Genomic DNA, 13,359 nt, shown 5'->3' with positions numbered 1-13,359 from the left:
GTAGTCCTCCTCCTCCAGTGAGTGGGATGGTGGGCGTGACGTGACCCTCCCCCAAAGAGTAGACAGAGAGAGAGAGAGAGAGAGAGAGAGAGAGAGAGAGAGAGACCCATGTATTCATGTACTTAAGTTGTGCTGCACCTTCCCGGATATCCCCCAGTGATTCATCAGACTGTTCTTCAGAAAGTGTAGCTTTTTCAAAAGAAACAAAAGCCCCCTCTCTCTGCCCCTTATGACCTTCTGAGTGTGCACTTCAGTCCAAGGTTAAATTGTTTCACTGATAAGAGCAGAAGTAACACTGGGGCTGTCGAGAGCAGTGGAAACAAAGAAAACATAGGTTAGTGATATGGAAGATACTACAGGGGTTTAGAAAATTGAAATAATGAAATGATATAAAAGTGGTTATTTTGGTTTCATTGAAATTTTTAGCTATTAATCCCCATGATTAAAGGACGGGGCATAATTTTGTCACAGTCAAGAAGTTCCCTGAAAACAGTGCTAAGAGCTGAGCCAGTTATACACTTCATTCAGGAATGTAACACATATGGAGTCATGAACACCAGTATATGTGCAGAAAACTGGGTCACATCCAGGAGTTTGACTTATGGAGAGCACAGCAGGAGTAACCCTGGAAAAGTTACTAAACATTTGAGTTCTCACGTATGGAAAATTTCAATCAAAAGTGCAATTCTGAAAGCAGCGATACAGTGAGCCCCCTGGTTTTCTAATGGAAAAACAATAAATAATAATGATCAAATTCAAGTTTCAACCCGAGTATATATTTCCTCCACATACTTATGTGAGTTATTGTAATGTTACAAAACATTTAGGTCAGAGTTTGTAGCTCTTCATCTCCTTCACCAAGGAAGTTGTTTTACCCCCTGTTCGTTTGTAACTTTGTTGGTTGGTTCTATCAGTGCGTATAGGGTGGGATTGAACCTGGACAAGAAGTAATTGATTAAAATTAAACTAGATATAGTGAATCTAGATAAAGAGGCAGATCCATGATCACTTTTTCCCCAGGGGGATAATTCATGGATCTTGAATTTAAAGGGCTTGTTGGGCCTTGGCGAAGGTTTCTAGTTGTACCGGGGTTAGGGTACATTCAGAGCAGATCAGTTGCTCGTCAGCAGCTGCAGGACCGTGGAGGTATTACATAGGAGGACCCTGACTTTTCCCAATAACAGGAAATCAAAGGGTGGGATTCTGGGGGCCAACTTCCTCTGGCCTTTAAAGTCACTACTCTTCCACTTCATGAATAAAAACAAATAAGATTTCACTTGGATAATGTATCATTTAAGGTAAAGAACTTTCCAACAACCACAGCCAAGTCTGATGTTGTAATGTAGAAATAGCACTAAAGGTTAAATCACTTACAAAACTTTATTACTGATGATGGGATTGTTTTTTGGGGTGAGGTCTGTGGTTTATTATTCACTATGACGTGTCTGTCTGTGTGTGTGTATGTGTGTGTGTCTGTGGCTTCTCCTGCAGGTTCCATGGAACAATTGCATCTCATCTTCTCATCAGCTGCAGCACTATATGAACCGTGGTTCCTCCTCTACCCTTCACCAGATGTTCCGTCAATTTCAGCGATAGCATCTGCTTTGTTCTTGTGACTTTTTGGAAGCAGCATTTTGATCTTTCTTTGCACGATTCAGTGTGAGTTTCCCCTACAGATTCACTAGATCACTGAGTGTCCAGCATTAACCATGATCACATTACCTCATGTCACGACACTCGCTGCCTGAACTCCTTTCACCTGTTCCTGCTCTCAGTTTCTCCCTGGTGACCTGAGTCTGCACCTGGGGCCACACCGCAGACTATATCATGTTAACCGCTAACTGCATTTACTGATCTGGATACAGACACTCTCGTGAAACAGTCAATCGGTCTGAGGCTGCCGATTTAATAAAAGGCAATAATAAACTAAACGTGTTCATGTGTTTGATCAACATACTGACCAAGATTGTAACCACATGTGCCAGAGAGCTCCATTATTGTCCCAAAAAATACGTTAATGAGACGCTCTGTGTGACTGGAGGACGTGACCTTAAGTTATGATTAACTGCTTCAGTGTTGTTCATGAGTTAATTCTCCATACACCACTGCTATTCTAAGCACTAATCCACTCATATTAATCTAGCGCTGAAAATACTTCAGAACAAATTCTTTACTGTTTGAGTAACATCTATTATTAACTACAGTGTCCAGCTGTCTAGGGCAATTACTGCTACGGGGCTTAAGGAATGGTAAATCTTTTTGAAAAGCTTTTTAGGTCTCAGTAGGAACTTATGTGCTCACTGCTGAGAACCATGAACAGGTGAGTAAAGTCTGAACCCTGAGAAATGGACCAACACTTGTTGGTGTCTCTGTTTTATTCTATTTGCTCCTATAAGCCTTATCTTTTTTAATTTGGTTTAAATCTGAAAATCATGTCAACAGTGTGCTATTATTCCAGCATGTGCTGTCCGAACTACCCCCTCAAGTGTAATATTAGGTTAAAACACAAAGTAGATTTGGATTAACAAATGATGAGGTGAAGAAACAGCTCAGTGCCCAGGATCAAGGGCACTAAAGCACAATTGTAAAAGCCAAGGCAAATGATCTGTGTCTTATTTTGGGGACTGAGGTGAAAAGCCTACTACAGCACTGTGCCCTGTGTTCAATGTCAATTTACATCCCCAGTCTATAATTTGAGAATTATAAACCAAAAAAGCTGGAGTCAATAATGAATTTGCAATAGCAACTCAATGAAAGTAGAGCATGCAGCCAGTCATTTGGTTTGAGGTACTCAGAGTCTTGGCTGCAGTGTCGGGCATAATGTCACAAAAGTGAGTTCAGTGGTAAACAGAAGTGAAACTAAACTGACAGCCTGGAAATGACTTAAGAGACTTTGCCAAAGGAGACTTGGTTACTTATGCAATTTATCGCCTGCACTGACTTCCAGAATTAATGATAAAAAAGAGAAATTGTGAGAGAGAATGTTGGTGTCAGCGCCTCAATGTCAGAGGAATAATGACAGCGATGGAACAAAGAAACCCAACACAACGCTTTGTGTAAAAAAAAACTAATCAAGTGTAAAATCTCAGCAGACCTTTTTAAATGCAGTATATCAAATAATGAAGGCACAACACTGTGTCTAATGAAAAATAAGAGTGCCCGGCTCACTGCTGTTGTTAGGATTGTTGAAAAAAAAAAAATGCTGAGGATCAAATAAAAACTCATAAAATCAAGCAAACCCCATTACTGCAAATGTTTTGTATTCAAATACAACTGTTACATGGAACAATATCTTCATAGCAGTAACACACACGTTTATACAAAACTGTTAATTAAGAACAAAGAAAGTGTTTATAATAAGTTTGATAACTGTACAAAAGGCAGTAGATATAAAAGATGACATTATGTGCTGCTTTATTATTTCACCACAGTGAATTAGCCACATTTTCGTAGTTTAGCGTTAAGCACAGAGACAAAGACTTATAGCAACTCTATGATATTCTGAATAAACTATGACACTGATTTAAAAGACACTATGCAGACCCAGGTCAGGTACGGTGTGTATTTCTAAACGTGTTGCTGTTCATGCTCATAGTACAGTACATTTCTGACCTTTTCGTTAAGTGGTGGGATTTGAAAGCTGTATTTACAGAGTGGTAATGGATTACAGTAACACATTGTATTAAAGGGTTTCTGTTCCAAGAGTCTCTCTCTCTTCTACGCAGACAATGGTCGACTTCTCGCTTCTTTTTCTTTGTTTGACTCCAGATCTGCGGGGGGGGGGGGGGGGGTCACAGTTTATTATCACAAATTAATAAATATGTGTATAATAGGGTAGTTGAATAATGTTGTCAATGGAATGAAATTACACTTTAAGAAACTCACCATATACCACCTCTAACGAGTCAAACCTCAGTGGATTTTCCAACGTTAGTGTTCGGAACCTGATAGAGTCATAAAAACATTCTTAGTTTAAGATAATTCACAATCACAACAGAGTATCGACAAATTATATCTGGGAAGCAGAAAAAAGGAACCATGGCAGCTAAAGGTAATAACTAATTACTGTGTGTAATTTACTTTCAGGGTTAATTGGGTGTTTTCTGATGCTTTGAATCATGTCAATAAGCTAAATACTGGATGGAGGAGATTTGTGCCGTACCTTGCCACAGGGGAGATCCTTGGCCTGGCACTGTGGTTTGGGTTTGGGCTTTGGCGCAACTGGTGGTTGAGCCTTGTCTGGGGATCCCGCCAAAGCATTTGGTTTGTGGTATTGTGCAGAAGCTTCAGCTCGGTGACCGACCGCAGCCTCTTTAACAGAGCTTACAGAGGCACACACAGAAGAGGAGTCCTCCGCCTCCCCTCCAACGGCTGAGTGGTAGCCATGACTGCAGCTGCTGAAGCCGCTGACACTCTCTCCTGATGACTCCGAGCTGTCCACTGGAAGGTAGAGAAGACTTGATTAATCATGGGACAAATGGAGGGGTGAGCGGATGGATAGAGTGATGGAGGAAAAATCCAGTCAATCAATCACAAACACTTACAACCTCAACCAACCCACTTGTACACTGTCCAAACTCACATAGTAAGGTCTGACTCCCACTGTCATGGTCCAGATCGTCCTCCTCCAGCGCTCCAGGGGGCGGTATGTATCCTGCAAGCACCCCATCCATCGACCTGCCCTTTGGTCTACACCGGTATCCCATAGGGGACATGGAACTGCCTCCAGAGGAAGAGGAGGAAGAAGAACTGGTGCCTGAGCCGACAGATTTTGGCCGCCCATCCTTTGCCACACATGATCCCACAGAGGACAGCGCCTTGTTTTCTGCAGAGACTAGATGAGAATAAGAAGTGTGATGGGATTTAAAAGGTCAGAGAAAACTATCCCCATACTACAGATACAACTGAAATCGGAGTTAATGGTTGTGTTTTTCGTACCTCTTCCCATCAGTACATAGTTGACAGCTCTGTCACTGATAGCTGCTTCACTGGGTTGAATGTCCATGAAAGGCTTGTTTCCAATACCCATGAACACTCTCTCCTGCATACGGACCTCTAACAAACACGTAAAATTAAACATTTGTTTAAAAATGCTTTTAAAATTATAAGGTATGTTTTTTGAGGATGTAAAATTCAATACTCTGATTTATTCACTGTCTTCGGTGCATGATGTTACCTCTGTTGTGCACCGCCTGCTCCCAGAGGATGCGCTCCAGGTCCTTGGTCCAAGCCTCCTTCACCTCTCGGCTAACTGCCTGGAGTACGTAGGTGTCTTGCGTTTTTCTCTTCCTGAACCAGATCTCGAAACACAGGCCGCTGTCGCCGCTGTTCTGGGTCATGCCTATGTCTGATGTCTAAATACAAACAAGGAGAAACTGAAGCTGTAAAATGGTTGCTTTAAACACAGAAAAGACTCAAATTGTTTGTAAAGGGTAATGCAGTGTGTCAGAGGGTCCAGTGAACTGCTGGAGAGGAGGTTGTGTAGGTGGTTGATAAAGAGTGTATCCAGTCATCTGGACTGTAAAGCACAGGAAATTGTACATGGTGGAAGTGGTTGGGTGTTTGAACACAAAATCTGTGTTATCTTTCAAAAATACAACTTTGCGTTGTGTCAGTCAGGCTTGAGTCATTAAAGTTTTCAGATCAGCATCCGTCAACACCGACCTGATCAGTTTCAGAGAAATGTAGAGTTAACAAAACCCCAACAAACTCAAACTGTAAAGAGATGGGGAGCCAAACACCTATTATCCTGTAATTTGGTTTTGTTCATTAGGATATGCATGAATTTAAGTTGCTGGCTCTGTTGACATGTAACTCTCTGTTGAGGAGTGTTTCAATGAGTTCAGTACTGAAGCAGACTCAACTGTAGAGCTGAGTGTTCTGGTTGTGTAAAGGTGGAAGTGAGTGGAGTTTTAATCACAAATTCCTTGTATCTTCCTATTTTCCAGGCTTGTGCAGCAATGCAGCAAGGTTGGGGTAAGGTCACTATGACAATGAGTGAGGAAAGATAGAAGTACAAGAGCGTGTGTGTGTGTGTGTGTGTGTGTAAGCGTGTGTGTGAGCGTGTGTGTGAGCATGTGTGTGAATGTGTGTGTATGCTATATGAACCTTGAAAGACTGTTTGTAGATATATGTGTCATTTCCTACGTCCGTCTTTCGAGTCTTGCTAAAGAGGATGAGTTCTTGAAAGAGGAAGATGTGGCGGAAACACTTTTTTTTCCTGAATGTTACGAGGAACTCATCCTGGCGTCTCAGCTGGCCCTGCTCCTTCAGATTAACCTGCAGCACACAAAAAGGAGACATGTGCTTAATGTTCAGATTTTGTTCACAGCAGATACAGGAAACTGCAGCACATGAACTTCAATATTATATTGGAATGTGAGAAAGACCATAAAATGAACAGAAAAACTTGTCATGAATCCAACTCTTCCTGTATTTCTACACTCCAGATACTGGAAACTCCAGGCCATCATCCCCCCACACATCTCCCTTTACATTCCAGGGGAGAGATTATAAAACTACTGTTTGCTCTGCTGTTTTTCATCCAGCTCTTCCCATCCAATGCCAGATTTATCATGATTACTCGATGACACAGCCATAAAGCCAAAATTCACTTCATTTCACCTTCACTACAAATTATCCATGACGGATTACGTAGTCTTGCCAGTACCTGTACTGTGTTTCTCAATCCCTTGTTTCCACTGAAGTTGCTCAATGATATCAGTCATATTCCAACTAACCCATTGTCTAAGTTCTGCATTTACAAAATTACACAGGACCTACGTCACAGTTGTGGATGGCGTCCATGGCCAGCAGGTTGTTGCCATGGCGAAGCTGGAAGTGGATGACCTCCAGGGCAGCTTGGACCTCAGACATATCTCTGGTTTGTCCTGGACCACACTCTCTCATCATGTCCTGCAGCAGCAGACTGTATTTACTGATTCGCTGAACAGGCTTCAGCAGGTATGAACACAGGTCCATTTTATCTCCCAGCATCAGCTGTTTTTGCTGGTGGTCAAAGAGAAGAGACAGAGCAGTCAGTGAACCTGCAGCGGTGCTACAGATGTTCTGGTAGAACTGCATTGTGATAATGATAGAGGCTGAGTTGGAAAACTGCATAATGTAGAGTGAGTGGGACTTAACATGGATCAAATATGGACAGAACATTTTGTAAGGGATAAAACACAGAAAAACACATTAAAATTGTTATATAATATATATGGATTGCCATGAAATGTCATACATTTATTCCTGTTCCCCAGAGGATCAACCTAATGACTTTGCTGATCTCTTGACATCTGCTCTAGTGTCAACATGACAATACTATTTTGTGTTGCATGTTAGCATTCTGTCTTATATTTTTCCTCGCGATATGCTGGGAACCAGTCAAAGTGTACCTCACGTTGTCACTTTGCCGTGACCATCAAAGGATAAGTAGACAATAGATGGATGGAAGGATAGATGGACAGATGGGTTGATGGATGGGTTGTGACCATGCTGGGCATGCTGGTAGCATTTAGTGCAAAGCACAGCTGGGCCAGCTGCTGTCTACAAATGGGGTTGTATGTATGTAAAGAGTCCATATGCATGCTCCCTCTTGTAGAACACATGACATAACATGTTGTGACATGTTTAATTTAAATTTAAATAAAAAAACTACTATCTTCTCTTTTTAGAGATGCTGATGTATAATTTTGGCAGAGAGATGAGCGCATGAAGAGCAAAGGTAAAGCGGAAGTGGTTCTTACCTTAAAGAAAACCTGCCCATGATTGATGAGAAGACTATCAGACTGTGGTTTGTTCTTGCTGTAAAGGGCATACAAAGCAAAGCTCTCTCTCTGAAACAAAAGGAATAAAGACCATCATCATTCATCATCACCAGTAAAAGTGGCCACACTGTAAAATGCGGCATTTTGTTATTCCAATAAATGTTTAATGAAATCAACATGTAAGGTTTTGAAAGTAAAGATTCTTGAAAGCAAAAGAGGGTAAATCTGTTTACAGTCGGGACACATCTGGAAGAACTTTTGTAGCCAATTAATTAAACTGAACTATCGGGTTTAAAAAGGAAACACAGGACCACTAAACAGAGGCTCATCTGTCAATACATGATTGTGTCATGGAAATAATGCAGCCACATCGATTTATGAAGCCGTATGTGTATTTATCTTTAAGATTCTATTTAGGAGATTATGTTTTCTTCTGTGTTTGTTTTTAATTAGCAGGAAATGTAAAAACTACTGAATGGATTATCATGAAACTTGCGGTATGTGTCAGGGAAGAACCATTTTTTGAAAAATTAATTTTCGGGGATTAGGGGATTTTTTGAAATTTTCGTTGATTAAATAAATAGTATGGATCTTGAAGGGAAATACCAGGCATGTTTAGGGGACTGGTATTTATTAGCGTCTGCGATAAAAATCTGTGTCTAATGACATTAAATGGGGCTCGATAACGGAGCTGTGGGGCACTGGTGTAAGTATCAGTCTCAGATAACTCACTTTCCATTTCTGTTTAACATGTAGCTTGTTTTGTTATGAACGAGCTGCATCACTCTCTCAGAGCAAGCTAATACATTTTCAAAAGCATCACAGTGGACCACCCAGCAGCACCTACGTGTCGCAGGAAGCAGCGTCCCACTCTGATGGGTTCCTTCACGCAGCTCTGCAGCTCGTCCAGGAAATGATGTTGGTGGAAGTCGTGGAGTTTTTCTAAGTTACCAAAAATGCTCCCCCTCTGGCCCCTGAGGTCCTGAGGGACGTCGGCCCTCTCCAGCTCGGGGAAGTAGTGTTCTCGAACGTAACCCAGAGCCTTCACATACTCCCTCTCTGTGGACAGCAGCTCCTCCATTATCCGCTGCAGTTTCCTGTTTCACATGTAGGAAATGAAAAATGTAAAATCACAGATTTTATTCAAGCTCTCAAGTAAAGCCAGGTGATATTGGTATCATAACTTAGTTTTATGTTAAATGATTAAAACAGAGTAAGATGTTATTGTTTAACTGGTGAATCATTTTCTCTTTCATGAAGCTAAGAATATCATTTCTATTGCTGAGCTGAGAGAGGGTGGCATCACTTACAAAACACTGCTGCCATTGTTTTCTGGTGGTGGGAGTAATGTCTGTCGGGTTGTGGAATCTTCAGGGCTCTGGGTGGAGGTTGTGCATCCTTCTCGCTCCACTTCGTGACTGTTTCTGACCGATTTGCAGCTTACGTTCCCTGTCTGTAAAGTCCCATTATGGGAAATGGGCAGATTTTGGAAAGGCTGCAGATTTTGTCGGAGTGGCTGCATCTTGCCCTGACAGTGTTTGTGTCTCACATTCAGAGGTGAAAAGCCTGAGATGCTCATCAAGGGAGAGCTGACACATGATCCATCGCTCAGGGACCGACCAAGACCTTTGTGCGGTGGGGAATCATGGCACACTTCAGTAGACTCCCAGCTCCTCAGATCTACCTGGCTGCGGTGCTCTCTTGGCCTCCATTTGGTCTCTGGATGATTGTCACTTTTTTGTGGAAAAACTGGAGTAATTTTTATATTTGTAACTGTTGCATCAGGTCCTTTCTCTATTTCTTCCAAGTCAGGTTTTGAATGGTGTTTGGAAAATGCAGCACTGGTGCTTTCTCTTTTATTTTCTGAAATATTGACGGCCTTTTTCGGAGAGGTTGGCTGCATTATCAGAGGACGTTCATCCTCCCCCATCTCACTCCTTTTCCCATCCATCTCCGTCCCCCCATGTTCCATTTGAGAAGCTGCAGCTGTGGTCTGCTTGGTCTGCTTCTTATCTGCTCCTTTCTTCTTCTGCATCTCCTCAAGACGCGTCCTGACTTCTTGGCACTGGACGCAGGATGCATTCCACACCTTTAACACGCCAGATCCCAGTGCACAGGCATTAGCTTTCAGCGCCTGGAAGTGCAGGGTGGAGAATTCCCCACCTAATCTCCTTTCATACATCTGGAGTGTGCTTAGGGTCTGAGCTGAGTAACACCCCTGCTCTACCTGCTCCAAAAAATGACTGCATTCCTTGGCCAGGGCAGACGCCTAGAGAGAGAGAGAGACAGAGAAAAGTGAATTCAGCATTTTAGATTTCTATATGCGGAGAAAGGGCAAGTGGAAGCAGAAAAAGTAGAGATTTAAATTACAAGTGAAAAAAAAATGGAGCAATAAAACACCCACAAACCTGAAAACAGAAGCGGTGAATGTGCACCAGTGAGTCCAGGTCCTTAAATCTCTTCTCCGCCCGCAACATAAAACCATCCACATTGGATTTTGAAGAACTTATCAGGGTAAGAAAAACATCTGTGGCAGGGCTGGAGACGCTGGCAGCGACAATTCCCTGGGCCTCCGTCACAAGGGTCAAGGCGTAGTGATGTTTCTCCTGAGATAAACAATGAGAAGTCAAGTGGAACTCCCTGTCTGAAATGTCTTAATCTACCGTTTACTGTTATCAGCGGAGTCATTTAAATATTTCTGCAATGGGAGATTCAGCAGAAATGTGGGCAAGCGAACAGAGAAACAGAGAGCCATATAAGGATAATGTCTTTTAAACCCCTTTTAGAGAAATACCTTGGATTGAGTGAGAAACTGTTCAAAGTGCTGCAGAGCCGTTTCAGTAGACACCAGAGTATCGTCTGTTGTGTAAGAGTCCACCAGTCTCTGTTCCCCCTCTATAGCGAACCAGGCCCCTGTCTGCAAGATGTAATGTAGAGTTATGCAACGTTGATTTATAATTTGGCAAACTGAGATGTTATGATTACATTTATTATTCTAACAGTCAAACTCATGAAACTCATGACACCAAAAATTCACAGCCCTGTCTAAAGCACCCTGTTAATAGAGACTGGTGGTACCGTGCTGATTTTGGCTTCCATGTCTCTGAGACTGAAGAGAAACTCCAGGTGCTGCAGGGACTCGTTGGATCTCATCACCAGCATGTGGAGCTTCTCCTCCACCTGGTTGTACAGACTTGTTACCGATTCCAGACCATCTCTGCAGGCAGGAAGAGACACATACTATAAAGAACAACTCACAAATACCACCATGCACTCTCAGATAGGATTTCTGAATTATAGTTCTTGGAAGTACCCTACCCTTCAAATAGAATGACATCAGGAATTATAATTGGCATTAGGATCTTAGTTTGCCAAGTTGTTGAGCAATAAGTAACAAAAGGCTTTTGGATGGAGTCCAATATAATTCTGCACGCTCCCTTCATGTTCTTGCTGCCCTGTTAAACTGCTGTATGTACAATATATTGTACTTTTCCCAATTCTTTCAAACAAATAAATAGATTGAATGAAATTCTTTTTCAGCTTTCATATATGCATCAGTTAGCTGGTGAATTTCAGTTGGCACATTAATCTAAGATTAACTTCTGTCCACTTGCTGCTGTGTAAATATTAATATTATAATTTAAAACACTGTTTTATGCAGTGGTAGAATAAATATTCAGATTATACCACTGGGAAAAATATGAATAAAAATCATACACAGATTCATTTATAACCTGAGCAAAAGTATGTGAATGATATCAGGTAAAAGTGTTTAATTATGCAGAATGGCCCCTGATAGGGATTTATTATCAAATATTACGGATTTATTACTATACATGATTTGGTCAAATGTGATATATCTGCACACACATGCTATCTATAGTGATTTCTAACTCCCTCACTTATCTTTTTTTTTTTTTTAACTATGTTGGAACTGGAATATCTAACTCTACATTTGTACTATGCATAAAAGTTGTTGACATTTGGTGTTCATCCTGGCAAATGAAATAAATAAACAAAAGAACACCTATGTGGGTCTGCAGGGCTTTTATTTTGTAAAGTAATAAGTAGCATTAGCTGTAAAATGAATGTAGTCAAGTAAAAAGCTACATTAGTAAGTAAGGTACAAATACCTACATACCTACAATAGGTACAGAGCTTGAGTAAAGGTAAACAATTGATCAGATAATGCTGATTAAACAACATGTCCATATATTGTGATACCTGTAATCTTCAGACTGTGGAAATCTGAACTCCTCTTTCCTCATCCTGGCCAGTGCAGCCCCTCCTTCTCTCTGCAGGGTCACCAGTCGAGTGTCCTCCAGAACCTCTTTCATCGAAGCCCTCTGTTCCTGAATACACTGCTGCACATCCTGCAGCACATACAAAAATCCAAATGAAGGCCAATTTCCTCAAATAATTATATCATAGATCAGTGTATGAATGTGTGCGTTTTACCTCGGCAGTGTCTGTCTTTTTGCTGCCATCCACTTTCCTGATGGCCTTCTGCAACAGGAAGTCAGCCCCTCGCAATTCAGCCATGAAGGAAACCAGTTTCTGAAATGATTTAGGTTCAAAATCGAAGATTGGTGGAGATAAACAAAGACATTTGAAAGCTATCTGTATACATATATATATATATATCCTTTGTCAGCTGCAGAAAGCACTACAATCAGGATTATCCTGAGGCCATGCACTGAGAAACACAGGAGACTGCCCTCAGTGTGCAGCGAGCTATGGCAGAATAACACACCAGAAATACTGAACAATGCCACAGGAGTTTTTTCAATCTGACCTTTACATTGACATCCTGTATTATTGAGAACTTCTCCATCACCCTTCTCTATGTTTTTGTAGTCGACACAGCTACTGCATACAGCTGTTCCTAAGTCTGTTTCCATCCTGTGGATTAGTAGGGTTCTTTCCCAGGCTTTGTAGACTGAGACCCCTTCCAGAGGATTAACAGGGTGAGTGCCTCAGAGACAATTCATGGTCAGGGTGAAATAAACCCATATGTACCTATATTACGCGTTATCACCACCAAGCACCACAGCAACGGTCAACAAAGTTATATTCAGAATGCTGGAGAAATTAAACATTTAGCTGTTGTTGAATTAAGGAACACACAGTGTGTCTATAGTTAGCTTCATTACTGCTGGAAACATATAGCTGAGCTGGGTTACAAGGAGAAATGCTCTTGGATAAAGTTAATGCTCCTGGCTGTCCAACAAGCAGCTTTCACATGACCGCACTCTAACAGGGACAATTTCATGCTCAGGTTTTGTGGTGGCTAAGAAGCTGAAACCCCTATTCAGAAGTGAGGGAGCCTGGTTGCCACTGCTTATCTGCTAAGGTATTATGTCCAATGGAAGTATGCAATGGGAAATTAGATGGAAGCCAATGGAAGGAGGTAAAGGGTTCCCCACCCCTGTTTTACTATATACACGTTATAGTTGAAACAAAGAATAATTTCCCTCTCCGTTTTCATTTGGGGGCTTGAAGATGCAAAATGATTCTCTAATTCACCAACACAATATATAAGAAAAGAGATGGAAAACGTAGTTCTGTTTTCTGTTGCGAGAAAATGTTA

General features: G+C 41.5%; 1 protein-coding gene across 1 annotated transcript in view; it reads right to left on the bottom strand.

Annotated features, from left to right (window-relative positions):
• Nucleotides 1–3,186: 3,186 nt before the first annotated feature.
• The window catches only part of LOC133963237 (uncharacterized protein KIAA1755-like), a 28,035-nt gene continuing 17,862 nt past the window's right edge, over nt 3,187–13,359 (bottom strand). The window contains exons 9-24 of the mRNA XM_062398239.1: nt 12,228–12,326; nt 11,994–12,142; nt 10,848–10,986; nt 10,564–10,686; nt 10,178–10,375; nt 9,080–10,038; nt 8,617–8,866; nt 7,749–7,838; nt 6,784–7,008; nt 6,109–6,279; nt 5,177–5,354; nt 4,939–5,055; nt 4,583–4,834; nt 4,163–4,440; nt 3,886–3,944; nt 3,187–3,770 (exon numbers count right to left, since the gene is read on the bottom strand). Of these exons, the coding sequence (XP_062254223.1) occupies nt 3,906–3,944; nt 4,163–4,440; nt 4,583–4,834; nt 4,939–5,055; nt 5,177–5,354; nt 6,109–6,279; nt 6,784–7,008; nt 7,749–7,838; nt 8,617–8,866; nt 9,080–10,038; nt 10,178–10,375; nt 10,564–10,686; nt 10,848–10,986; nt 11,994–12,142; nt 12,228–12,326 (3,267 nt within the window). The 3' untranslated portion in view covers nt 3,187–3,770; nt 3,886–3,905. The remainder of the gene's footprint in view (nt 3,771–3,885; nt 3,945–4,162; nt 4,441–4,582; nt 4,835–4,938; nt 5,056–5,176; nt 5,355–6,108; nt 6,280–6,783; nt 7,009–7,748; nt 7,839–8,616; nt 8,867–9,079; nt 10,039–10,177; nt 10,376–10,563; nt 10,687–10,847; nt 10,987–11,993; nt 12,143–12,227; nt 12,327–13,359) is intronic.

Source organism: Platichthys flesus, chromosome 2 (genome assembly GCF_949316205.1).
Source record: "Platichthys flesus chromosome 2, fPlaFle2.1, whole genome shotgun sequence".
Taxonomy (NCBI): domain Eukaryota; kingdom Metazoa; phylum Chordata; class Actinopteri; order Pleuronectiformes; family Pleuronectidae; genus Platichthys; species Platichthys flesus.
The sequence above is the reverse complement of the archived record's forward strand: the minus strand, read 5'-3'. Positions and strand labels throughout refer to the sequence as shown.